We start from the raw sequence: 25204 nt of genomic DNA on the forward strand, positions 1-25204 counted from the left end.
CAATCTGAAGTGAGATTGCATCTTAAAGTAAATAGGATGGAGAGAAGCCGAGTGACATTTTTCTTGTCTGTGGAAGTGTATCTTTAGATACCACAGCCAGAATTATACTGGGAAATAAGCTGGATGTTTGTGCAAAGCCGCCTGCCAACTCCCTAGTCTTCCCTGGGGTTCTGGACAAATGTTACTGTTGCTGCTTGAACATTTGGCTTCTTTTAATGTTTATAGATACTCTTGCAGGAAGGTCATCTGATTCCTGTGACTTAAAAATGGGTTTACTCCTGTTTTAGGACACAGTAAGAAAGGATAGTTCTACTTGTACTGGCTTGTAGCCAGAACTGTACCCCTCTGTAGCCAGTGAAGCTTTGGTACTGGTCTCTCCTGAAGAGGTGGTTACAGGTAGTAGCATATGGAACATCTCTAGCCTGCTGGTTCGGATCTAACCAATGTTAAGAGAAACAAAAATGTACTGCTAAGTGCCAGCAGAGCAGCTTGTGTGTATCTAGCTTTGTTTTGTTCCATTTCCCAGGGCGATCAAAATACATGTAACTGTATCTTTTCTCAATTTTGGATAAATTCTTTTGCCTCTATGTGCAGCATTCTAGTTCTAGCTTGAAGACAAGGAGTGTGGAACTTGTACTGTTCTCCAGGTGCCACAGTTTGTCTGAATTAACATGTAGCTCTGCGCTGTCGGGTCAGTGATAAACAGAGGATGAGAACACAGCTGACTGAAAATGAGAAACATGAAGATACCTTCCTAGCCTCACAATTTTAAGAATGCAAATGCATTTTAAATGAACTGTTAGCTTTTCCGTAAGAGTGGAAGTCTTTGCTGACCAGGCAAAACGCTCTGTGACAGAATTTCTTGATATTGGAGAGTTTTAAGGAAAATGTGTAAAATGCCAACATCCAGTTTTTAGGGGGAACTTTATGTATTACAGCATTAGGTAGATTAGTAATATTTATGGTCTTGGTGAAAACAGGGTGAATAAACAAGACCATTATATTGCAATAGAATACAGATTTACAGTAGGCCATGAAGACTGGAAAACAGTAGGAAAACATCTGAGTCATCTGCTGTCTTTGTTTCGGCTCTTTCACAGAAACTTGACTTTTTTCAGAGGTCTTCTATAGACTGTGCTTTCCTGTTTTATCATCTTGTTACAGATGTTGGAAGCTGGCTTGCAGGGAAATGAAACAGCCCAAATGTTTATTGTTAAACTCCGGTGTAAGTTAAGCTGCTGCCTGAGGGAGCAGGTGTCTGTAGTGCTGTGGATGATTCTCACTTTGTGTATCTTTTTCTTTCCCCTTTCAGCAACCAACGTATGTTCAGGCCCTGTTTGATTTTGATCCTCAGGAGGAAGGAGAGCTGGGCTTCCGCCGTGGAGACTTTATCCAAGTCCTTGACAATTCTGACCCCAACTGGTGGAAGGGAGCCTGCCACGGACAGACGGGCATGTTTCCACGCAACTATGTGACCCCAGTGAATCGGAACATCTAGAGATAAATATTAGAGATTATTTAAAGAAACCAGAGAAACAGTAAATACACATACAGAGCCTAACTGCAGCCAGTGACCTAAAATCACACGGCGATAAAACCTGAGTCACCTTTCACCGTGAGGTGATCCTCCTTCACTCAGTACGGAACTTCAGGGGCCGGGGGGGGAAAGAGTTCAACTTACACACCAAAACTTATCTTTAAAAAAAAAAAAAAAAAGAGAGAGAAAAAAAAATGAAAATAACAAATTTCCTCAGCTGCTCCTGGGTTACCCCCTTTCATTCACTCTTCTTGTTTCCCCGTCCTCCTCTGTCCATCAGTGCATGAAGTTTTAATGCCATATAAAGTCCTAGCCATGCAGTTAAAGGAAAAGGGAGAAACTCTGCTGGTATTTTCTCTCTCTGCAAACGGTCTTCATTTGACATGAAGGGACATGAGAGAAGAACCAAATCCACAGTCCTGCCTTTAAAAAAAAACAAAAATCATCAGTCTCTGCTTTTGCCTTCAACATTCAGCTCTTCTTGCCTGGGAAAGATGAGGTGTTAATCTAATTTTTATTGTCTCTTCTCCTTTGGCACTTTCTTCTGAAGCTCAGCAGCTTCCAAGCAGGGGAAGGGAGAAGAGTTGCGTGGCTTTTTGTTTGTTCTGTTTATTTCTTTTGAGTTACAGAGCTGCTTTGAGAAACTCCAACGTACAACTGAAGTCTGTTAATGCTGTGCTGACAGCTTTTTTGTTTTTTCTTAAAGGTGTACGGTTGAGCACATTCTGTAATTTTTTCCATAGTGCCTTTCCCTTATTTTCTTTTTTATTATTTTTTAAGTTAAAAGGACAGTCCAGAGCTTTTCAGAGGGTTTTTTTTTCTGCCTATGTGTAAATAAATACTTTTCGGGGAAGGATGTAAAGGAGGGTGGTTTTATCAATGGACACTTGAGAAAAATCTACAAACAGAGATGGAGCTTTAATCTTAAGATTTGTCTTACTGTTCAACTTTCCTTATTCCAAGGAAGATAAAATCAAGGCATTCAAGTGGCAACTTGGGCCACTCAGAGGTGGGGAGCTGCATCCAAGAGCTTCAAAAGAAGTAAGAGAAAGGGGGAAGTTATGACCAGGGAAAATGAGAAAGAGTATTTTGGGGTGGGAGGGCTAAGGGGGGAATTTGAGAAATAATAGCCCTGAGATGTCCTATAAAATGTACATTCCTTTGATGGAAAACTTTATAATGCAGAGAAACCTCAAGAAATAGTGCTTGAAAAACCTTTATGCTATTAGTGAATGTTTCTACGTGATGCATGTAATCAGCCTGTCTCTTTGGCCTGGATAGGGAATATTTGCAGTCGTGTTGCTCTTGAAAAGTGGGGTCGGCATCACTGTTCTCCCGTTTCTCCTCCCTCCTCAGGTCAGTGTTACTGTTGAAGTAGATTCCCCCCACCCTGCTCCCCATTCACAGCAGGCTGTGTGATGACTGTAATCCCCGCACCATAACGGCATTTATTGTGGCCATTTGCTCCTCCACCAGAGGAGTGTGACATTAAATTGGACAGAAAGGAAAGCAATCAAGCCGCACCGCTCTCTGTGCCAATCTTTAGTTGTGTTATTTTTCCTTCTGATGGCCATTTGGCTGGATCTCTTCACCCCACCAACGAATCCAAAAACTGCAGCGGAGATCTCCTCCCGCCCTGCCTGAGCACGGGCAATCTTTTGTTGGAGGGTGCCTTTTTTTGTACTACGTGTTACAAATGTTTTATTCCTGAGATGGACTCTGCCTTACTCTTTAATTTTCCAGCAGATGAAAGAGAGAGCTATCCTGTAGAGTATTACTTTCTCCCCCTCTCCTTGCTAGCTGTCACTCACTTTCTTCCTTCTTTGTAAAGTGATTGGAAAAGGAATCTATGGCATTCTACACCTGGACCATTTGATTGTTTCCTTATTTTGGAATTGGTGTATATCATGCAGCCTTGCAGACATATGTCTTGTGTGTGTATATATATTAAAAAAAAAAAAAAATCAGTGTTTAAATAAAAAAAAAGGCCTATGTACTTAATCCTTTAACTCTGCAGCAGCATTTGGTAGATAGTAATTAACTGTGAATAATAAATATACATTGAATTCTTCACTTGAGCATCTGTCCGTTATTTCAGTTAACTGACCAAAATATAACTGATTGACCTAATTTTTAGGCTGTTGAATTGCTACGGGAGGGAAAAGCTGTAAGGTGTGCTCTGGCCTGAAGCTCTTGTACTCTTTAGCGTTATAGTTCAATCTCTGTGTTTCTGGCTGAATTCATTACTCTTTCAAGCAAAGTCACTGGAGAGCTGTGTCACTTGACACGTGTGACAGTGAGGAGGGGGGAAAGGAATGGTCGTGTCGCTTCCAGGACGGAAGGCCATGTGTTTGTTGGCTGAGTGGGAGGGCAGCACTTCACTATTTCTTCCCTTGCTTTATTTTCTAAGCTTTTTGCCGAACTGCCCAAGCGTCCCCGTGGTACAGACTGCAGTGTTGTGAGCAGAGCGATACACTGGTTCTTTCTGGAGTGCCTTGCTGAAGGCTGGAGGGGTCGATGGACGGGTGACTCGTGTAAGCCCCGCTATCGTGGGAGCTGTCGCTCGGCTCCATCGCTGCTGTGCGGGTTGTTTTTTGTTTTTTCTTGCCCGAAGAAGTGGAGCCGCTCGGTTGCGCTAGGAAGGTGCATGGGTGGTTCTGTGGGCTGCTGCTTGGGAGCTGCCATTCTGCTGGCTCTGCAGCTGCTCCCCTGCCTTCGCTTGGGTGCAGAAAGCGCCTGTGAATTTTGTAGTCGATTTTTAATAGGAAAAGGCCCACACGAGGGTTTGGGTTTTTTAACAGTTGCTCTTAGTCATTGTGCTCAAATACAGATGTAGTCAAAGTCTCTGTGGTTGCTCAGAAATGCCTGGGTATTCCCATGGTTTTATTTTGTGCCAGTAAAGTCAATATAGAAATGATTTGCACCGCGGTTTGGCGCTCTTGGCTTTTTTGTAATGCTATAACAGAACATGTTGCTCAAAACTGGGTGCTATTCGTACCTTGGGTATCTACTGGAGAGTGGAGAAAAATCCTCCTTTCCTTATGCCTTATAGAGGGATGAAAAATGTCTGTTGTGACTGTGACTGCATGATGTCAAGGCCCCGGTGGGAGAACTGCTGTAGGCATGGCGTTTCTTCACGGGTGTGTTCCAGGTGCTGGGTCAGCAAAGCTGGTGGTGGGCTGCAAAAAAAAACCAAAAAAAAAAACCCCAAAAAACCCCCCCAAAAAAACAACAAAAAAACCCCACAAACAAAAAACCCCAACCCTAAATCCCGGTTTATTTGTCTGCCAGCCGCCGCATCCACGGGAGTTCAGGGCCCTCCGTGCGGGCGCTGCTTCCCGACGCCGAGCCCCCGCCATTTCGGGCACGGCGCTCCCCGGGGCGCCGCTGTCGGACTACATCTCCCATCGGCCCCCGCGGCGGCGCGCAGGCGCAGTGCGGCGCCCGGGCGCCGGCGGCGGCGGGTGGGGCGGCCGTGGCCGCGGTCAGGCAGCGGCCGGCGGCACCGCCCGCGGTTTGGCACCGTATCTCCCTCTCCGGTACCAACCGCGGGGCAGGGGGGGCTGTGGGGAGAGGGGAGGCTGCTTATGAGAGGGTAGGGATTGTGGTGAGGGGGTTCTGTGTGGCCCTTGGGGTGATGGGGTGGCTGTGGGCCTTTGGGGTGAGGGGAACTTTGGGATGGCGGGTGTCTGTGAGGTGAGGGGAGCTTTGGGATGGCGGGTGTCTGTGAGGTGAGGGGAACTTTGGGATGGCGGGTGTCTGTGAGGTGAGGGGAGCTTTGGGATGGCGGGTGTCTGTGAGGTGAGGGGAGCTTTGGGATGGCGGGTGTCTGTGAGGTGAGGGGAACTTTGGGATGGCGGGTGTCTGTGAGGTGAGGGGAGCTTTGGGATGGCGGGTGTCTGTGAGGTGAGGGGAACTTTGGGATGGCGGGTGTCTGTGAGGTGAGGGGAGCTTTGGGATGGCGGGTGTCTGTGAGGTGAGGGGAGCTTTGGGATGGCGGGTGTCTGTGAGGTGAGGGGAGCTTTGGGATGGCGGGCGTCTGTGAGGTGAGGGGAACTTTGGGATGGCGGGTGTCTGTGAGGTGAGAGGGGTGAGGCTATAGACTCTTGGTGTGGGAGGGAGCCTTTTGGTTGAGGAGGGCTCACCCTGTCGCCCTGCCCAGGCTGCGGGGACACCAGGAGGCATGGTGGGCTATGACCCTGAGGCTAAGTGCGTCTCCGTGGTGGAAGCAGCTGCAGCAGGATCAGCATCTGGGTTCGTCACTCGGGTCCTTGTCAGTCCGCTGGATGTCATCAAGATCCGCTTTCAGGTACCTTTCTCTTGGCATGCTCAGGGACGGGGTGAAAGAGCCCTTGCGTAAATACAGGTTATGCAAGGTAGCAGGGCTATCTTGTGTCCACCGCTTCTATTTATATAGCTTAACTTGTGTGTTTGAATGGGATCTTGTGTTTTTCATACTTTGTTTTTCCTCTGTTTTTATGAATGATCTCTACTATCTAACTGAATTTCACCATCAGTCCCTACTGATTGCCTTTGTGTTGCATGCATGTTTTTACTCTTTTAGAGCCCTATGTAAATAACATCTCAAGTCAGTTCTACATGTGATTCTGTGGGAAGGCAGAATGTCATTTCTTAGCATTGGTTGGCTCACAGGGCTATGAATTCCTGAATTGGACACTTGAACCTTCTTGAAATGTGACATAGAATTGAAAATATTTTCTCTATTTTCCTCCAGCTTCAGATCGAGCAGCTCTCCTCCAGAAGCCCAGGGGCTAAGTATCATGGCATCCTGCAAGCTGTACAGCGCATCTTCCGAGAAGAGGGGTTGAGAGCCTTCTGGAAGGGACATGTTCCTGCTCAGTTGCTTTCAGTTGGCTATGGAGCTGTTCAGGTAAGGTGACCAGACATCTTCTGGGCCCAGCATACATACATAGGACTCTGCTTTGCTCCTCTTCAGACTGGCTGCATAGGCAGATGCAGAAAGGTCCAGGTTTAAACTGTACTGATGCAAGCCGGCTCCAGTTTCAAAGATGTGTAGTTGTATAATGCGGATGTATGATTCTTAAGTTAATATTCCTGAGCTTGCTGAGCAGCATGCCTGGAGTACAGCTGGAGCAAACTGAGTTCTGTCTGTATCTCGTGTCATAGAGAAGCTCTGTTAGTTCCGGACTCTTGGCTTATGTTCATGTTCCAAGCCTGTGTAGTTTTTTGCTTTGGTTCACGCTGTCACCCTAACAGCTTGTTAGTAAAAAAAACCAGTTAAACTGATGATGATGTTTTACACAGCATTGTTATGCTTAATTTGTAAATATTAACAACGTGTTTTATGAGCAGTGGTTGAAAGAATAAGGGGAAGTATATCTGTAATACAGCAAACACTCTTCAAGATACATAGAGCATTAGCATAGGTTTTTCACAATTCTAAATGCAAGATTTAGCAGAAGTGTTAAGAACATGCCAAGCATTCCCCAGGCTGCTCAGTGATTATTACAAGGTATTCTTTGAGCACATGCTGCACCAGTTTGCAAGTTGGGAGGGACTTTTCAAGGACAGAGGGAGAAGGTGGCTACAAGAGGTGGGTGGAGCTCTTTTGGTGAAATGAGAGAGGAGTGGGAGATCCATGTCAAGGATAAGGATTGACTCCTTGACCTGTGTGTGTTTGTTTCTGTAAGTTCATGGCGTTTGAAAGCTTGACAAAACTGGTGCATAACGTCACCTCATACAATGCCCGCGATTCCTTTGTGCACTTCGTCTGCGGAGGACTGGCTGCTTGCACAGCCACTGTTGCAGTTCAACCTGTTGACACGCTACGCACGCGCTTTGCTGCTCAGGGTGAGCCTAAGGTATGGTTGAGTATTAATGCTTGAAATTATCATCCATAGCAGTAGCAATATTTCATGTGTATGAGTATAGGTAGTTTGAAAAGTACATAACAGTCTGTGGGTTAGCATAAAGGACCAGGTGGTGTTATTGGGCAATGTTTGCACTGTTGCCAAGTTATCCTCTGTGCTGTTGACACGGCTTTCTTACTTATGTTTTGCTTCTCCTGATTGTGTTTGACTCCTGACAGGTGATCCAGAAAGGAGAAACTGTCCTTAACAGGATAACTCAATTTTCATTTTGGCTGTTGGCCATTTGTAGAATGCACTCCCCTGGCTGTCAAACATTGTGTGTTTGAAACTTTCCACTTGCACAGAGTCATGTTTAGATAATGGTGGCGGTGATACTTGAAACCAGTCACCTTTCCCCTGCGTTTCATGTTCTTATTTATGCAAGAATTGGTCTCCATGCTAATTAGGTCTGTAATACCTAGATTTATATGGGTTTGTATCAGAGCCATTTCTGGTTTTTGACTTAGCCTGCAGTAGAATCACAATATATATCATATGAATTCTGTTGCAGGAGCAAGCAGAGCTGTTCAGAGGGAAATGAATAATCATGTCTGTGATGCAAGAGGTCTTAGGCCACAGCTTTCAGCTCCCTGCCTTGTTTCTTCCCCTCAGAAGCACAGCTTCAATGTGGGATACAATGTCATCCCAGGCCTTTCAGTGCAGAGCTAATGATTGTTCAGTTAGTCTCTTGTGGCTCAGAGGTAGTTTTAGGTTGTCAGCTTACTTATAAGAATCGTAAGGGCTTAGCTGAGAATACTGTGTGAAGATGTGCGAAATCACTCTGTTCATCGCTGTGTGCTGAAAATCAGTCGATTGTATTTTGGCAGTGGGAAAGGCCTGCCCTTGTTACTGGGAAATAACCTGACCTTTGGTTTGTTGTTTCTAAGCCTGTTTCAGTAGAGAGTCAGCCTCTTCTTTATTGTCTAGATCTATTGCAACCTTCGCCATGCAGTGGTGACAATGTACCAGACAGAAGGGCCTCGGACATTCTATAGAGGTTTGACTCCCACAATCATTGCTATCTTCCCGTATGCTGGTCTCCAGTTCTCCTCCTACAACATCCTGCAACAGTTTTCTGAATGGGTGATTCCAGCTGAAGGCGAGAAAGGAGGTAGGCCCTTGGGACAGTGATGTCTGTGATCTGTAGAGAAAGAACGGGTGAATGCTAGTTTTGAAGACTGATGTAAGCTCAGTTTTCTGTCCCGTCGTCCTTTTTGATGTAACATTTGAAAAGTATCTCCATTTCCCATCTCTCATTCTTATTCCTGCACAGATATTGTGAAAGTGAAGTTTACAAACAGCTCCTGTTATGGAATAACCATGATGGAAATGTGGATGGATGGGAAAGTGAAGTGTCACAGGCCAGGGTACTCTTTCTTGAGCTGTATCACATTACTGATGCTGTAGGGAGAGGACAGTGCTGGCATAATCTGTCTCTGTTTCATTAGTGCTGTGGGAACAGGACTCTTGGATTTCCTCAGGAAATCTGCCTGCAGATTCCAGCACAGCTCTTACAGAGGAGGATTCATGTAGCCTGATTTAAAACTGCCGAGCTCTTTATTTGATATTTTTATGTTGATTTCTGGCTCCGTTATAAAAGAACCTCATCCTGATGTGACCTGTCAGCTTGACAGTTCTAATTACTAGTGCCTCCCTGAGAGGGACTGTATGCAGCATCAGTGTGTTTTGGTTCCTCAATGGAATTTCTTCAACGGAGGAACTAGACTTTTCCATATCATGTCTGCATACTTACTTTCAGGTGGCAGAGGCTGATGGTGGCTGTGTGCTGGGAAGTCACGTTTGTCAAGAAAGTCTACTATCACAAAACTCATCTCCCACAAGCCTCTGAAATCATCAGGCAGTGTCAGCTTGTGACTTACTCCAATTCAATATGTCAATATGAGCAATCAGGAGTGCAAGATTTCCAGTGACATGGCTTTTACTTGGGGGGCATAAAACCTTTTCCATCCATTAGCGACAGGTTCTCTGGTGACTGGGGTTTTTTTGTGCAATGCCACTTGGTAGAGCAAAAGTATAAATCAGTGTGATGAACCAAGAAGAGCTGTTACCCTCTGGCTCCAATGGACATTGTGAGCCTGATACAATAAATACAAATTGAGGTTCTGTCGCCCAAACTACGCAGAAGAGATGATGTAACTTTAAAGGGCCTTCTTGTGAAAAGTGATTTTAACTTACCTCTCATGGTCTTTAATCAGAACTCCCTGCTAATCCTCTTTTTTCCTTCTCCGCTATCCTCTCCCCTTTCTGCTTCTCAGGCAACGTTAAAAACCTTGTTTGTGGCAGCTGTGCTGGAATCATCAGCAAAACTCTCACTTACCCTTTTGACCTGTTCAAAAAACGACTGCAAGTGGGTGGCTTTGAGCATGCCCGGGCAGCCTTTGGGCAGGTGAGAAGTGTTGGAATTGACTGATTTTCATAAGTATGGATTCACATCAAGACAGTCCAGAGCCAGTCATCACCAAAATGCGGTGATGATTCACCAGTGGTACCTGTTGTGTTCATGTTCGGGTTGGGAGCTCCCAGGGAACTTCTGGGAGCTGAGCATTGGTCTCGTGTCATAACGGGAATAGCTGTATGAATATATTGGGTTAATTTTATGACATTGTCCAACATACCCATGCTCTGCCTTCTCATCCGTCCCATCAGGTTAGCTGTCTCAGAGCTGGGGATGCGTTAGGCAGGCAAAGGGGTTTCGACTTACTTTACTTTCCTAGTTGCAGCTTGGTATTTCTGATTCAGGACCAAATTACTATCAGAGGATGACACTAGCTTTATGCTGGGATCGCCTGGCTGTCAGGATCCTTTTCTGCAATTAATATTTCGATAGAAGGAATGGGCACCAAGTGTTCAGCACATGTCTTAAGTACCAGAACATCTTGAAGTTTAAAGCAAATTAAATACTTCCAGTGCTTTCTGGCACCATCCTTAACCATCTTGAAATATACTGTAAGACAAATACAGATCTTTCAAGGAGCTATCTCTTCTTTCCATGAAATGTGAAAACTTTCTTTTTTTCCTTCAAATTCCTTGGATCTGAGAAGCAAATCAGTCTGTACCTCAAGAAACTGTGGGATAGGAATTTGAAGTCTTAACCTACTGCTTTGGATGCTTTTCCTCTTCCAGTGAGGTACAGAATTTGGTTTTAATATTGGTGTGTCACAAGATGTTAAACCTTCACAGTGTGACACAATGACATGCATATAGTTAATTTCGAGACTTCAAAGGGCTGTAGCTTTGTTTTCTTTCTGTCAGAAAACTGAAAAGTTCTCCCTCCTTACAGAGTGAAAGGGATGGAAAACAGTAGCAGCACAGTCTGAAATAATTACTTCACAAACTTGTACCATAAATAATACATGCTGTTGTAGCATAAAGATTTTATGGCCATTCAATTAGAATGATCTGCGTAAGCCATTGCTGATGCAAAATATGTACTTTTCCTTTACCCCACTCTACAAACTGACTCTCTGAAACTTTCAGTTATAATAATAGCCAGAAAGGCATCCCCAGGCTGCCATTTAGATTATGTTTTTGTGGTATATTTTGGGGCTCTCTATGTTCTTTTCCAGGTAAGCGCTCTTGTTTAAACTTTTCACTATTTCTCTCACAGGTACGGATGTATAGGGGTCTCCTGGACTGCATGAGGCAGATCCTGCGAGAGGAGGGCCCGGGTGGATTCTTTAAGGGCCTTTCGCCCAGCTTGCTGAAGGCTGCTCTCTCTACTGGCCTTATCTTCTTTTGGTACGAGCTGTTCTGCAGCCTCCTGTGTACCCTGAAGAGCACCGACAGCACTACGAGGAAGGAAGGCTGAAAGGGGCATGTATGTGGCTACCCGGTGTTCTCCTGGAGGAGGGGAAACTGATGGCCTCGCTCTGTCATGAGCACGTGGGAAATGTCAGAGCTCCCAGAGCTCCACCAGCCTGTAGGAAATCATCTCCTGGGACCAAGCAGAAGGAGAAGGTGACTGCAGTTCTGCTGAAGACACTGAACTGCTTTGCTGGAAGCTGTTCAACTGAGCACTTTTTTTCTCAGTCTCCTCTAATATCAGCACACATTTAGTGGGAGGAGTGAGAAACCAAGCAGACAACTAGAGGCTGTGCTCTGAAAAGGCACCCCATAAAGTGGGTGAATTCCTGTGCTTGCCCTGGATCACAGAGAGGGATCCTGGCCTAAGTGCTGCTTCAACAATGTCACGTCACTTCCTGTCGCTGCATCCGCACAGCTTTATTTCCTTGCTTATGGCCTGCTGTTTGCACCATATTCTTTTCTCCGTCTTGCACAGGCAGCTCTGTCCTGCTGTTGTGAAGTCAGTTAAAACCTCTTTAGTGTGCATAGAACTGCGGGTTTTCCTTTTACTTGCTGTCAGCTGGTGCTTCTTGATTACCACTCGCTGGCTGCACATTCTCAGCCACCTTAAACAGAATATTCTAGTGGATCACGCTGACCCAAACTTTCTCTTTCTTTAACTCTGGTTAGCTTGATTGTATCCTAAGTGCCCATTTATCTTCCTGCATGTCTTGCCATACATCTCTTAGGGTTTTGCATTGCCTCTGTCACGCTTTTTACCTGCAGGTTAAGAATCCCACTCGAAGGGGATTCAATGCACAAGCCCAATTCTTACTTCAGGGTTCTTTGCTTCAATGCAGTGAGTAGCCAAGTGCTGTGTAGAGTTTTAGAAATATTTAGTCTTAAGTTGGAATAATGAAGGAAAAGTCCTGTGGAAACTAGTAAATGTCTTTTTTTTTTTTTTTTTTTAATACCACCTTTGAATGTTTCTAGCAAGTATTTCTGTAGTGACCTCAAAACATTTCTGAAACTCAGTCCTACACTGGTGCTAACAGATAAAAATGTTTTGACAAGTTTAGCTGGAGTGAGGAGAGTGAACATCAAACTGGAATTGGTTGGCTTAGCGTGGTGTTTGACGAGAAATGGATGATTGAATTAGAGCTGGAAAAGCATTTATCTGGAGTTTCAAAGATTTTGTGAATGGTTAAAAAAAAAATCCCAACTCCTCTGATTATGCAACAGGGCAAAAGGAAAACTACTTTCTTCCTCCTCTTTTATTCTGTGTTTTTTCAAGCTGAGCAGGGTGTGGCTGGACCAACGTGTGGAAGGCAGACTTCCGAGGAAGAGCTGCTGTGATAAAAAAGCATCTTAGTCATCTGGCAAGCGGTGGATAGGGCAGAGCACTGGAGTTATTTAGAGAATGGTTTGATGGCTCTTCTCTTAACGGAGAGCTTTTCGTGGCTCTTCTGCAATATTCAGGGTGTTAGTTCCAAGTGGCTTGGCCAAACTCCAGCGTGACCAATTCCATTCTGTTGACACAACTTCTCCTGGTGGTTTTGAGCATATCAGCATTGCTCACTTGTCCTGAGCTATTGTGAGAGGCTGTTTTTAAAGAGCAGCTGTTTCACTGGTGGCTGAGATGTCTAGAGAGATTCCTCGCAAGCCCAGGCCACGTAACTTTGTGTCTGCTGTGGTTTGAGATCTTCGAGTGCACAGTGGCTGTTTCACTGCAGGTGACTTTGAGAGCTACATAAAATTAAATTCACTGAGCAGTGCCAGTGTCAGGCAGGAGGCTAATACGTGAGCCTCGAAGAGGGAGTGATAGCTGCATGTACTCTAAAAATGGGCAGTTTTGCTTAGAGGAGAAAATGCAAAGAATGTGGAGTAAAGTTTCCTAAAGTGCCTCAATCCTATTGGCATTTTCCTGTTATTTAGGCTCTTGTGAGATTTCCCCAAAATGTCCTTAACAACATTTTGCCTTTGTTCATTTGTCATCTGTTCTTGGAAAGACATCATAACCAGTAATGAACTTAGCCTCATGGCATCCTTCTGAAGGAGAGATTTTTGAAATGGCTCATTTCAAAACAGACAGAAACAGGTTGGGGTTCTTACTGTCTTTTGGCTGCTGGTAGAGAGGAATGGTATCATGATTAGCAGGGAGAGGACTGGCTGCAGTAAAAAATTTTCTGTGCTGACCTAGTCTTCCATAGGCAATCGGGACTCATCCAACCTGTCTAAACATTGCAAGACTCTTGTTTTCCATTTTATGTCAGAGCTGCTGTTAAACTGCACAAAATAGGAGGAAACTGGTTAGGAACTCAGCAGTGGGAATTGCGGTCTCTGAAATAGGGGGTGAGTTGCTTTGGTTGCCACAGTGGCAAAGAATAGAGAACAGAAAACTGCTCTGCTAAAATGATGTTCGAGTGTGCCGTGGAGCTTGAGCTGATGCAGGCAAACTGCTTTAGGAGCCTGCAACTTGGCTGCTCCGCAGAGAGGGCAGCAACGGAGAGTCTGGAGCAGCTTCAAGTGACTGAATGTCGTGGGTGACTGGCTGTGAGACTGCACCAGAGTTTGCCCCTTGGGATGGCTGGGATTTCGCTCGCATGTAATCCTATCAGCAGGGATTTGCCTTGCCTGCAAGTCACCTCACAAGCCACTCAGCAGTTGCGTTTGTTTTCTGCTAGTGCCTTTTACCATCAGAATAAAGCACTTTAGTGGGCAAAGCATTCAAGGCAAGTTGCAGTGTGGTTGTTGGGAGATCCACCGTTGCTCTTAGCTGGCCTCAGACGAGAGAACATTGACGCACAAGTTGTGTGCTGAACACACTGTGTCCTGCTCTCAGGACGCTCATCCAGAGCTGCATAGCAGCATTTTTGAAAATAATTGAATGTTTTACAGTCAGGCTTGGAAGAGATTGTATTTGATTTGGGTTTAAGTTTCTCTTGTGATGTAGAACTGTAATTTTCTGCGGCATTTTGCTGTGTTGCCTGGGTGGATCTTCTGCAGCTGCTGTTGTCTGAAAGCACCCGAGCACAATGCGCACAATGCGTGCCTGCCTTTGAGAAAAGGTACATTAAAGATTTTGTTATGCTCATGTCTGGCTGCAATTTGTTTATTGTTTTCCTCCTAGTGCCTACGCTCAGCTGGACCCCACAGGGCAGCCGTGTCCCTCCTGTCACACAAAAGGGCAGATAGTCGGAGCCCTGAGTGTGGGGCTGCAGGAGCTGGCTGGTTTTCCCTTCCCATCACTGGCTCCTGGGTGCTTGTCACCATCAGACAGAGCTGTCCTGTCCCCTCTGCGATGCGGGCTGATGCTGTGGGTCTCACTGTTGAGAACTGCACCAAGGGGGATCGGCCGAGGGGGTTTCTGCAGCCCCTGGGGTCCCACCACTGTCCCTGAGGGGGACTGTCGGAGCCACGGTGGCTGCTCCTGAGCCATCCACCTCTGTGGATGAGTTCAGGCTCTGTTTGTATCAGCCAGGTCATGCAGCGCTGCAGAAAACGTTCCCAAACTGCTCATTCTGTGTTTCCAGAGGCTGTTATGCGGTTTCGGCAGCGTGGCTGCTCTGCCATCCTCTAAAGGCTGCAAAGGCTTCTACCCCTGAGGGATCTTTCCCTGTGAAATGACTGGGAGTTTAGAGAGAAATCATGAAGTTTGTTACGCATCACTCGGCTCTTGTTGCAGTGCATCTCCCCTTTACCAATTTATTTTTTTCTTTACCGATTTTTTTACGCCGCTGGGCTGCGGCCTGACCCGGCCCGGAGAGGAGGGCAGAATAAACGCGGTTTTCGTCCGGAGAGCTGCGGAGCCGTGGGGTTTCCCCTGGAGAGCCCGGCCGGTGCTCGGCGGGGGATCCCCGCGGGGACCGGGGCGGGCGGCGGGGGCGAACCGCGGGGCAGCGGCGCAGCCGGCCGTGCCCGGGCCGCGGGTGGGGACGCCCGGGGGAGGCGGGAGGCAGCCGGCCGTGCCCGGGGGGGTTTCCCGGAGGAGCAGCCGGCCGTGCCCGGGGATCAGCCCCGCCGTGGCCCGGTGCTCGCAGGCGGTGGCGCTGCCGTCGCTCTCCCGCCCCGTCCCGGCCCGTCCCTCCCCCGTCTCGGGCGAGGAAATGACCTAAGAGGAAACCGGGGCCGGGGCGGCGGGGCCCGGGACGCTCCGGCGATGCCCCGGCGGCCAGAGGACCCAGCGGGGGCGGCCGGCAGGTCGGTGGGGCTGCGCCCGGCTCCCCCTGCCCTGCTCGGGGACACCGGCGGGGGGGGTGGGCTGCCTTCCCCGGGAGCCCCCTCTGTCCGGTGGCCCCGCGGCTTGTGCCGCCTGTGGAGCGGTTCCCCGCGGGGCTGGAGGGAGGCGAGGCGGCGGCGGGGGTTCCGCGGGGCTCCGGTGGGCGAGGAGCCCCGGGCTGGAGGCGGCTGGGCAGGGGTGGGACGGGTGGCCCCCGGGCGGCCGCTCAGCGGCGGCAGAGGAGACCCGACCCGCTGCTCTTCTCCCTCCCCTGTCCGTGGCTGGGGCACGTCCAGCCTGTCCCACCGGCTGTGAGCCCCTTAGGGTAGGGCCCTGGCACACCGGCCGGCTGGTCGAGGACCTGAACCCCAACCACATCAATCCCTGTGACCGTCGTCTAGTGGGGACCACTTGCAGAGAGGAATCAGCACCCATGGGTGATGCTGTGCCCAGTGTCACCCACTGCCACCAGCCCTTCAGGCAAGGTGGTGCTGGCAGCAGGATCTCTAGTGCAGATGAGGCCTGTCTGTTTTGCACGTCATGGTTTGCTCTGGGCAGAGTTATTTGGCACAGCAGTTCAAAGCAGCCGTGCCTGTCCCTGGAGCCGTGAGGATAGATGCTCTGGGAGAGGCGCTGGGCGGTGGTGTCAGAGACGCTGCCGGACGGGCTCGGGCGCTTCCTGCTTCACTGTGTGGGGCGCTGAGCTCTTGCCAGGTTCCTTCTGCACGGCGATGCTGCTGGTGGGACACAGGGCTGCTGGTGAGCCTGGGCTGGTGAGCTGGCAGTGCAGAATGGCGTGAGTGCAGGTACGGAGGGAGGGAGATGGTGCAGAAGGAGGAGAAGTTGGCTGGGAAGGCGTTTACCAACCAGACGCGGCACGGAGGGTACCCGGCTGCTTGGGAATCCATCAGAACAAGAAAACTCTGTGCAGGTCCTAGGGCAGGTAACCCTGCACAGGTGAGAGCTTCGGCTGTGAGAGCAGCGTGAGCAGGTTGTCACCCCAGTGGGGCAAGGTCTGCCCTGGGCCTCGTGGGGAGGGCAGAGATGGGCCTCTGCCTGCCAGCGAGCTCCACACTCTGCTCTGGGTCACCACATGTTGTGCCATGGCTTCATGGCAAGTGGCGTGTCCGAGGGGTCAGGCTGCCTGCAGTACATGTCCTGTGCATCTAAAGGGCAATGTGCTCTTTGGCTTTAATCCGGGAAGGGACCTGTTGCAGAGAGGGGTGAGTAATGGCCCAGGAATTTTGACAAGCTGGCAAAACTCATTTGGCCAATTGCCTTCTCCTGTTTGTGCTGCTCTGGCTAGCCTGGCATTTTGCATCCAGCAGATCATCTGGTGTGCGCGTCAAAGCAAGCCCTTCCTCTCTGTGCCGTGCATACCCTCTTGCTGCCTTTGCTGTACCAAGAAGCAGAAGAAAATTAACCTAGAGATTCTTTAGGAGCACCGTTGGTACTGCAGAGAGCTCTGCTTGACTGCAGGGGGGTGAGACGGGAGCTGTTGGTGTTGGGGATTTGGCTGCAGAGCTTGCTGTGCCTCATGGTGGGCAGAGGGAGCCTGGCTCCGGTGCAGGGGAGGTGCTCTGCTCGCTCCAGCGAGTGTGCCTGGGATGCTTTGGAGCCGGTTTGATTCTTCACAGGCTTTTGTGCGAAACCAGCTGAATTGGTGTTTCAAAGGCACAAGGGAGCGTCTGCGTGGGGTGCTCCTGCATGTGCTTGCCCGTGATATGGCCACAGGGAAGACTTCTGAGGGGAGATGGGTGTATTTGGGGGCTGCCTTGGTGTACTGTCCGCTTTGAACCTGCAGATGAACAGACTGAAACACATTTTTCATATCAGAAAAATGTAACAGCTCTGAAGATGAAGTCCTATCATAGGCTGGTAGGAAGCAAGGCTTAAAAAGATGTGGGAGTGAGGTTTTTGCTCTGATCTAGTGCCGGAGTTGTGTGCCTTAATAACAGGAGTTTCCTTGGGGTGGGGGGCTGTCAGGGTAACAGCCTGTGCTCCAGCACCAGGTGGGATTTGCCAAACGGCTGGGTGAAGGGCTGCCTCTCTGCCCAACTAAGCTCTGTGTGCTCTTTCCCCAGGGACTGTCACTAGCCCATCCGTTGCCCTGACTCTTGCCCTTGGACAAAGCCAGTCATGGGGGAAACGGGCAAAGAAGAATATAAAATACAGTCATTCGACAGCGAGACTCAGAAGCTGCTGAAAACAGCCCTCAAAGGTCAGGAGGCTTTTTAGTAGCTCCTTTGCCGTGCGCAGCTTGACTGGCGGATGAGGCTGGATGCTTGGACCCCTTTAAGGAATAATATTGCTAAGCATAGAAAAGCTGTTTCGTAAACGTTGTTCATCTGTGATGGGTCCCATTGGTGAATCTTCTCTAGTCTTTGCTCCCCGCCTCTTCTTGTTCCCTCTCACCTTCTCCCCGATGTTTAATGGTACAGCTGTTCAAACTCAGGTTTTCCCCGATTTCTGTGTGCCTGTCTGCTCTCTCTGTGTACTCTCTCTGTATACCTGCTCTAACCCAGCATCTCTCCCCAGATTTGGCCTCTCTCCCCTTTCCAGTCCCTAGTTCCTGCTCTCTGCCCCTTCCCACTGTGGGGCCGTCTCGTCGTCCTGGCCCCCGGGGCCTCCTGCTCTCCGGTCACGTCTCTATTCAAAGCCCAGTGGGAGTTTGCACACCTGGCTCCCACTAACCCAACTTTGAAGCAGTGCTGCGATTTCAGATTCAGATCAACTTCTTGGTTCCCCACGTTACCTGCTTTCCTCCATCACTTTCCCATCGTGATGGCTGTGCCTCCAGCCTGGGAGGACCGTGCACCTTTGGAGATGGTATCTCCAATGCAGCTGGTGTGCAAGAGGAGCTGTGTCTCTTGATGTAGGAGTGAGCGTGAGGTTTTGCACCATGTAACATGGTTGTACTGGGCCCTGCACTGACCTCGGTTGCTTTTCAGGTACCCCAAAGCAAGCAGGGCACAAAGGGTGCTGGGTCCTGACAGTGTTTCTCTTCTCTGCAGACCCCAGCAATGTGAACCTGGAGAAAGTGGCCAATATTATAGTGGACCAGTCCCTCAAAGACTGCGTGTTCAGCAAGGAGGCAGGGCGTATCTGCTACACCATCATCCAGGTGAGAGCTCCTCGTGTCTGGGCAGTGAAACAAATTAAGCGGTGCAGGTTGTCCCTAAGCTTTGTCCCAGTCCTGTTCTCTGACTCCTCAGCCACCTTTCCTCTTCTGCCACTTGCCCCATGCAGTGGCACCACCCGGAGGAGCCGCGGGCAAGCGCAGGCTGTTAGATACAGCTTTCCTGCCTCTCTGGGCGATCGCAGGAGGGTCTCTTCATGGTCCTGCATCACCCAAGTGCCAGCATCCCCCCACCCCTCTCACACCCCCATTTCATCCCTCCATCCTGCTTTTGTGGGCTTGTAGGCAGAGAGCAAACAAGTTGGCCAGAGCATTTTCCGGAGGAGCCTGCTGAACCGGCTGCAGCAGGAGTACAAGGACAGGGAGGACCTGCGCTCCCGCTCACTTCAGGCATGGATCTGCTACGTCACCTTCATCTGCAACATCTTCGACTACCTGAGGGTAAGGAGGCGGAGCAGGAGCACCCGGCTGCTGCTGCCCAGGCGTGCCAGAAGGGCCTGGGCATCCAAAGACCCCAGGGCAGGGCTGTTGGATGGGTGTTGTACAGAGCCCCAGGGCCGTGGGTCAGCCGTGGGGGCCAGAGCCGGTTCCCAGCATGAGGATGCTGCTGGGGCTGGAGCTACTTACGGGCAAGCGAACAAGCTTAGAGAGGCAGAGACGTCTCCGGGAACAGTTGCAGAGTCTGAGCTTCCTCGTTTTGTACCCAGTGTTTGAAATCCCCTGATTTGCCTGCTCCCAAACGTCCCAGATCAAACCAGTTTAGTTGCTGTGAGGTTCTGGGGGAGACTGTGGCTGCTCGCATCATTTCTAGCCCGTGTACTGAGAGTTTGTCTGCAAGCCTTTGCTGCACTGTGCGTACTTGGATGCCTTCTTGCTGTAGATGTAAAAATGATGCAAGAAGAGCTACAGGCAGGAAAAATGCTGTTGCAACAAGTGTATTTACCATGACTACCTGCTTACATTTAAAAATAGATGTTTTTTACATCATTTGTTCAGCTTCTGTGTCTCCTGGAGACTCGAATGTCTGGTCTCCTATATAAATCACACAAATACGCCATTTGGCAGCACAACAAAATTCTGTTCCCTTCTCCTTTGAAGAGCAGCGAGGGAATGACTATTTAAAATAGCTGCAGAGTTCTCCCTTTCTGGCCCTAGGCTGACAATGGCTCCTGCCTCCTTACAGGTGAACAACATGCCCATGATGGCTCTGGTGAACCCCGTTTATGACTGTCTGTTCCGGCTGGCGCAGCCCGATAGCCTGCGGAAGGAGGAAGAGGTGAGTGCAGGGATGTGGGCTGCTAATGTGCATCTCGTCCTGCCAGGGACCAGCAAAAAGCACAGCCCAGAGGGGGATGTGGTCCCCGCATCCTGGTGTGGAGGAAAGCTGCCTCCGCGGTATGTGCTGGAAGGAGACCCGCCGGACAGGAGGGTTTGCAGCCTAGAAGGAAGCAGGATGGAGATGCAGGTTGTGGCTCCCTGGCACAGGCTGCATGTCCTCCCTCCGGGCAGCTTTTCTCCCTATTGGGCCCTTTGGGGTTTTTTCTATTCTAGCACAGTCCTCCCACCCTTGCAGCCCATCAACTTTCCCCTCTTCTCCAAAGACCCAGTTAGTGCCCCTGTTTCCTGCAAAAAAGTGGACCTTCTCAGAGCTTCAGCTTCCAGCCACTTCCCTCTGTGTTCTTGGAAGCACCTCCTTACTCTGACCTCAGCTTCAGCCTTGCCAACTCCTCATGGACATCTTGCAGAAAATTAACAACTTTCCACCCATTGTGGATGCATTTCTCTGGAAATTTTGTGTGAGAGCCAGGAGAGTTTGGGATATGCTTTTCCAGTGCTTTTGGCACAAGAGACATTCAGCTTCTCCTGCCTCCTGGATCGCAGTGACTTGGCGAAAGCAGAGCCATCCAGAACAGAGGGAACAGGATGAGCTGGTCTATAGGTGACCGATGGGGATCTCCACAGAGATGTGACAAAGCTCCCCATTCCTTTGTACTCAGCCATCTCCTTCTCTTCCTTCTGAAGGTGGACTGCTTGGTCCTACAGCTCCATCGCATCGGCGAGCAGCTGGAGAAGATGAACTCCCAGCGGATGGATGAGCTCTTCTCCCTCCTCCGAGATGGTTTCCTCCTGCAGGAGGGGCTCAGCTCCCTGTCCCAGCTCCTGCTGCTGGAGATCATCGAGTTCCGGGCTGCTGACTGGAAGATGACGGATGCTGCCCAGAAATACTATTACAGCGAAGTGACGGATTAACCTCTCCACAGCAGAGGTGGAGAGATGTGCCCAGCACTTTCACCAGCAAGCTTCATACCAAGTTTGAATTTCTTTTCACATTAATGTTTTTCTAGCACTTCTTGTAAATAGGATTTATACTGACTAGAGCCTCTGGGCACGTAACTGCCAGGCGGCAACTGGTGCTAGCCTGACTTTGGAGGTTGGGAGGGGTGGGAAGGGCGGGGCATATTTAACCCAGCAAGTTCTCCCACTGATTTGGTGTAATATTGGGGTGCTGTCAGCAAAGGGCAAGGAAGGATTCTATCTCAAACCTGCATTTTAGATGGGTGTTACGACAAGTGCAGTTAGGGCTGACAGCGTTTTTGTTCACCTGAGAGCCTGCAGAGCTGCGGGATGCAGGGGGGAATTCTTTCACAGCCCAGGTTCTACCTGGTTCTCTGGCACAAGTCACAGAAAACACTGTGGTCTCACAATCAGCTCAACCAAGTGCTATTTTTCCCAGACTCCTAGCACACTGGCTGCACCGGCATGCACACAGCCTCCCCCACGGGTCACAAGCCGACACCTGCAGCAGGACAGGTCCCTGAGCAGACATAGCTAGGAACAGGTTTTATAAGTTTTATACAATAACTGTCATGTTTTTTCAGAATTTAGCAAGTTTCCACTATGGTATGTTTCTTATAAGAATGGGAGAGGAAAAAAGGAACAAAATAGTCTATTGAAGGATTTTTTTCTAATAAAATTTTTCCGCTAACACATGTCCTGCTTTCTCTCTATGTAGCTGCTGAGCTATGAACAATACTTAAAGGCCTGATTGAAGCCTTAAGGCTGCAATACTACTTTTCTCCTCTGCTGTAGGTTGTCAGTGTGGCTTTACACAACAGGGTAGCTGGAAAGAGCAGTGTGAGATTCAAGCAACAGAGACAAAGGTTTGGAATCGAGAAACCTTCCCCATAAAACTGGTTTTATTTTTTGTGTTAACATTCCCATCAAATCTGTGCAGACAATGTTGCTGATGACCAGAACCAAAAATCAAAAAGGGCCTTTTACTGCCTTTTGTACCAATCAGGCTAAGGCTAGTTATGGTATAGAAAAAAAATCCAGCTCTGCTTTTAGCTGTGCAGCCAAAAACATTGCTGATGATTACAGGAGCAGAGAGACTTAAAAGTCCCCAGGAAACAGGTAAGTGGAAGATTATTTTGTACAGCATTGCTCTAAGAAAAACATGTAAGGCTTGTCTTCACAGGAAAGTGATAGAGAAACAACTAAAGCATCCACACAGGGGTCGGTAACTCTTTCAGATTCACCCTTCTCCCATCCAAACAAGCACAAAGGAAATGAACTTTGTGGGGATGGGATGGGCTTTCCCTGGCTTAGTTCAGAAGCTGTGTGGAAGGGATCTTTAACCTTTCTCTCTTCTCCCCAGCTTCTCCCAGGCAGGCGGCCCTGGGGCCTCTGCTCTCCAGGCCGTGGTGCTGGTGGCATCACGTCCCATGCACACAGAGTCCCTACCACCAGCGGAAGTGGGCGTAAGCCCGGTTGGCCTCTGCCATCTTGTGCAGCACGTGCTTCTTCTTGATGATGGGCCCTTCGTTGTTGAAGGCCTGGAGCAGCTCCTGGGAGAGTTTCTCAGGCATAAGCGTCCGACGGTTCTTGTTCTCCCTGCACTCTGTGATTAACCACTTCATGGCCAGGAAGCGCTTCCGATTGTCCTTCAGAGGGACCGGGACCTAGGAAAGGTTTAAACCGTAAGTTATGGCACTGTGAGGGTGCAGTAACCTGCTCTCCTCCAGCAGTCACACAGGCCCAGCTGGACACGAGCAGATTTACACCGTGCTGTGACTCCAGGCCCAGCATGCTGCTCTCTGCAGCGAGACCAGCTCCCAACAGCTGATCTGTGCCAATTCACCTCCTCTGTCCATAGAAACTGGCCATCGCTACCAAAATACAAATTCTGATCAGCCTTGGGTACTGCTGGCAGACACTGGCCTTTGTAAGGACTTCTGCCCTATTCGGGAACTGGATCCAGGCTGGTTTGTGCTAGCAGAAGTGGGAGGTGGTCACCATTCCCCTGCACTGAATGACAGAGAAATGCCTCCACATCTCATTTTTCCATCAGGTCTTGAGTGTTGCAGAACCCATGTTGCATCTGCTTCCCTAGCTAATTCTCTCCTGACCAGATGCGCTCCCAGGCCACCCCTCTTTCACCTGGTAGGTTTTGCCTCCTTTTGTGATGCTGCTGAGCCCAATGATGGGCTGGCAGTTTTTCAGAGCCTGGTGGAAAATAACGTAAGGGTTGCATTCAATTGCCTCCTTCTCATCTTCTGGAGCTTTGTGGTACTTCTCCAGCTGCTTCCTCTTAATGGCCTCTAGAGTCTTGGGACAAAGACAAGACAGAAGACATGCAGAGCAGATGGATTATCCTACTCCATGAAATTACATCACTTTTACAAGCACACCATTTTCACTTGAGCAGCTGCTTTTCTAGCCCTATAGGCAACAGGCCAGTCAGGGATTCTCTAACTCAAGTTTCACTTCACCCTCTTACAGCTCTTCAGTCTCTTTATCAGACATTGCATTTAGGGTGAGGGGAACGAATAGCACAGACCTGGGCCAGGAGACAGGGAAGGGCCAGGGACAAAGCGGAGACAGAAATGCAGGTCTGTGTGCTCTAAGCATCCTCCCCTCCAAAGCCTGGACTTGAGAGCCCAGATCCTGTGTGTTTTCCTGTCACAAGGAATCAGCAGTTACTTGAGGAACATTTGGGCAACGTGTGTCCCCGTTTCAAGGGCTGGGACCACCAGCTAATATCAGTTACTGTAGGTCACAGCAGGGGTCAAAGCTGTGTCATATAGGTGACATGCTTGTGGGACTTCATTGACAAGGCCTGCAGAAGATAAAGCAAGAGCTGGAAGTAAGATCTTTTGAGAAAATTATGCTTTTAAGGGCAGACTGAGTTTAAGGTTTAGTGGTGGACTTGGTAGTGTTACGTTAATAGTTGGACTCAATGATCTTAAGGGTCTTTTCCAACCTAAATGATTCTATGATTCTACATGAGGTCCAAAAGACACTGAAGAATGGAAAGAACTTTCTCCACTAAGCTATCACCACCTGGTCTGTGAGCTGAATGAGTCTGGGGCTCTTACAAAATGTACAACTGTTCAAGGAAATAATGGTGTATTGTGTATGTAGAGGGAAATGTATAAGGACGCAGAGATGACCTGAATTCTGGTAATTCCTAATTCCAATGGGCTTGACGTCCCAGCCTTCCATTTTGTATTGTTTTAACATAATAGCAAGAAGAAACCTGAGTTCTCACCTGAGCCATGAGGCTTCTGGCCAGCACTTTATTTCCATCCTTCATCATCATATTGGTGAATTTACTGTAAACACAAAGCCAAAAGTGATCTGTTTTAAATTCCGATTTTATCATCCACAGAAATAAGCTCCCCCCTTGTGGTGTTTCCATGGTTAAGTCTGGGTGCTGCTAGATCTGCTGTAATTACCTCTAATCACTGTCAGTCAATGGACTGGCTTTGTGGGAAAAGATTAACCTGAATAAACGGATTGTGCTGTAACACAAAGAAACATGCAGCACAGCAAGTGGAGGCTGAGGACAGCAGAGCTCCCAAGCGCTTTGGCTCCATGGGACCTAGCTGTAACAGCAGTGGAGACGAGATGCTTTCTCTGACCTGATCATAGGGTCACTGAACACAGAGCTGGAGACACTGGGAGGAGCAGCTTTTATGGGTTGAACAGCCTTAAGCTCCAGTTTTTCCTTTTCCTCCTCAGACAGCTCCTCCAAAGGTTTCTGATACAATTCCTTGTTCACTTCTGGCTCTAAGAAACTGGGGTTGTAGCGACTCCATCTCACCTGCGTCAGCCTGCAAAAGACAAGAGAAGGAGGGTTGTAAACTGACACAATTTGTCGTGAGGGGGACACGGGCAGATGCCAACACATCTCAGAAGGACACGTTAGACTTGAGAGGCGTCTCCTCTTTCCCCTCCATCGCTGCTTCTCTACAGCAGCAGAGCCAGAGGCGCAAATCAACAAGAAGGCCCGTAGTTTCGCTGCAAAACCGCCAGGCAATGCCCACGCCAGAGGGAGGGGCAGCGCCAGGCCTCCCCGCCGGGCCCTTCGGGTCCCCATGGGCCAGCCTCCCCGCAGGCCTGACGCCGCCAGGTCCCAGGCTGCGAGTGGCTTATCCGTGGGTGTCCGGGTGCAGCGCACACCCCGCCCGCTCCCCCGGCCCCGCTTACCGGGGCAGCCAGGCCTGCAGCCGCCGCCTCAGCCCCGCCGCGCTGGGCGCCGCCATCTTCCCTCCGCGCCCGCTGGGGGGGGGTGGGACGGTCCTCGGCCAGGCCCCGCCCCTCCCCGCGCG

General features: G+C 49.2%; 4 protein-coding genes across 5 annotated transcripts in view; 3 read left to right on the top strand and 1 right to left on the bottom strand.

Moving 5' to 3' along the window:
* The window catches only part of GRB2 (growth factor receptor bound protein 2), a 52982-nt gene extending 49372 nt beyond the window's left edge, over positions 1 to 3610 (top strand). The window contains exon 6 of the mRNA XM_074607970.1: positions 1313 to 3610. Within this exon, the coding sequence (XP_074464071.1) occupies positions 1313 to 1498 (186 nt within the window). The 3' untranslated portion in view covers positions 1499 to 3610. The remainder of the gene's footprint in view (positions 1 to 1312) is intronic.
* SLC25A19 (solute carrier family 25 member 19) lies at positions 3608 to 14326 on the top strand. Its single transcript, XM_074607965.1, has 7 exons — positions 3608 to 5076; positions 5700 to 5846; positions 6273 to 6428; positions 7210 to 7380; positions 8356 to 8539; positions 9705 to 9835; positions 11057 to 14326. Exons 1-7 carry the CDS (start codon positions 4579 to 4581, stop codon positions 11255 to 11257), a joined length of 1488 nt encoding a protein of 495 aa, XP_074464066.1. The 5' UTR covers positions 3608 to 4578; the 3' UTR covers positions 11258 to 14326.
* Positions 6318 to 21576, top strand: MIF4GD (MIF4G domain containing). 2 transcript variants are annotated; one of them, XM_074607969.1, is made up of 6 exons: positions 6318 to 6428; positions 17536 to 17672; positions 18466 to 18575; positions 18876 to 19031; positions 19774 to 19866; positions 20613 to 21576. In XM_074607969.1, the coding sequence occupies exons 2-6, from the start codon at positions 17591 to 17593 to the stop codon at positions 20838 to 20840; spliced, it is 669 nt and encodes a 222-aa protein (XP_074464070.1). In that variant the 5' UTR covers positions 6318 to 6428; positions 17536 to 17590; the 3' UTR covers positions 20841 to 21576. The 2 variants fall into 2 exon arrangements, with proteins under 2 accessions (XP_074464070.1, XP_074464069.1); XM_074607968.1 differs by lacking the exon at positions 6318 to 6428 and adding an exon at positions 15329 to 15432.
* A 176-nt stretch (positions 21577 to 21752) lies between these two features.
* MRPS7 (mitochondrial ribosomal protein S7) lies at positions 21753 to 25198 on the bottom strand. Its single transcript, XM_074607967.1, has 5 exons — positions 25083 to 25198; positions 24515 to 24706; positions 24142 to 24205; positions 23031 to 23198; positions 21753 to 22552 (listed from the first exon to the last, which is right to left on the bottom strand). Exons 1-5 carry the CDS (start codon positions 25136 to 25138, stop codon positions 22331 to 22333), a joined length of 702 nt encoding a protein of 233 aa, XP_074464068.1. The 5' UTR covers positions 25139 to 25198; the 3' UTR covers positions 21753 to 22330.
* Between the last annotated feature and the right edge of the window lie 6 nt (positions 25199 to 25204).

The sequence above is a fragment of the Larus michahellis genome, chromosome 14 (assembly GCF_964199755.1).
Source record: "Larus michahellis chromosome 14, bLarMic1.1, whole genome shotgun sequence".
Classification (NCBI taxonomy): domain Eukaryota; kingdom Metazoa; phylum Chordata; class Aves; order Charadriiformes; family Laridae; genus Larus; species Larus michahellis.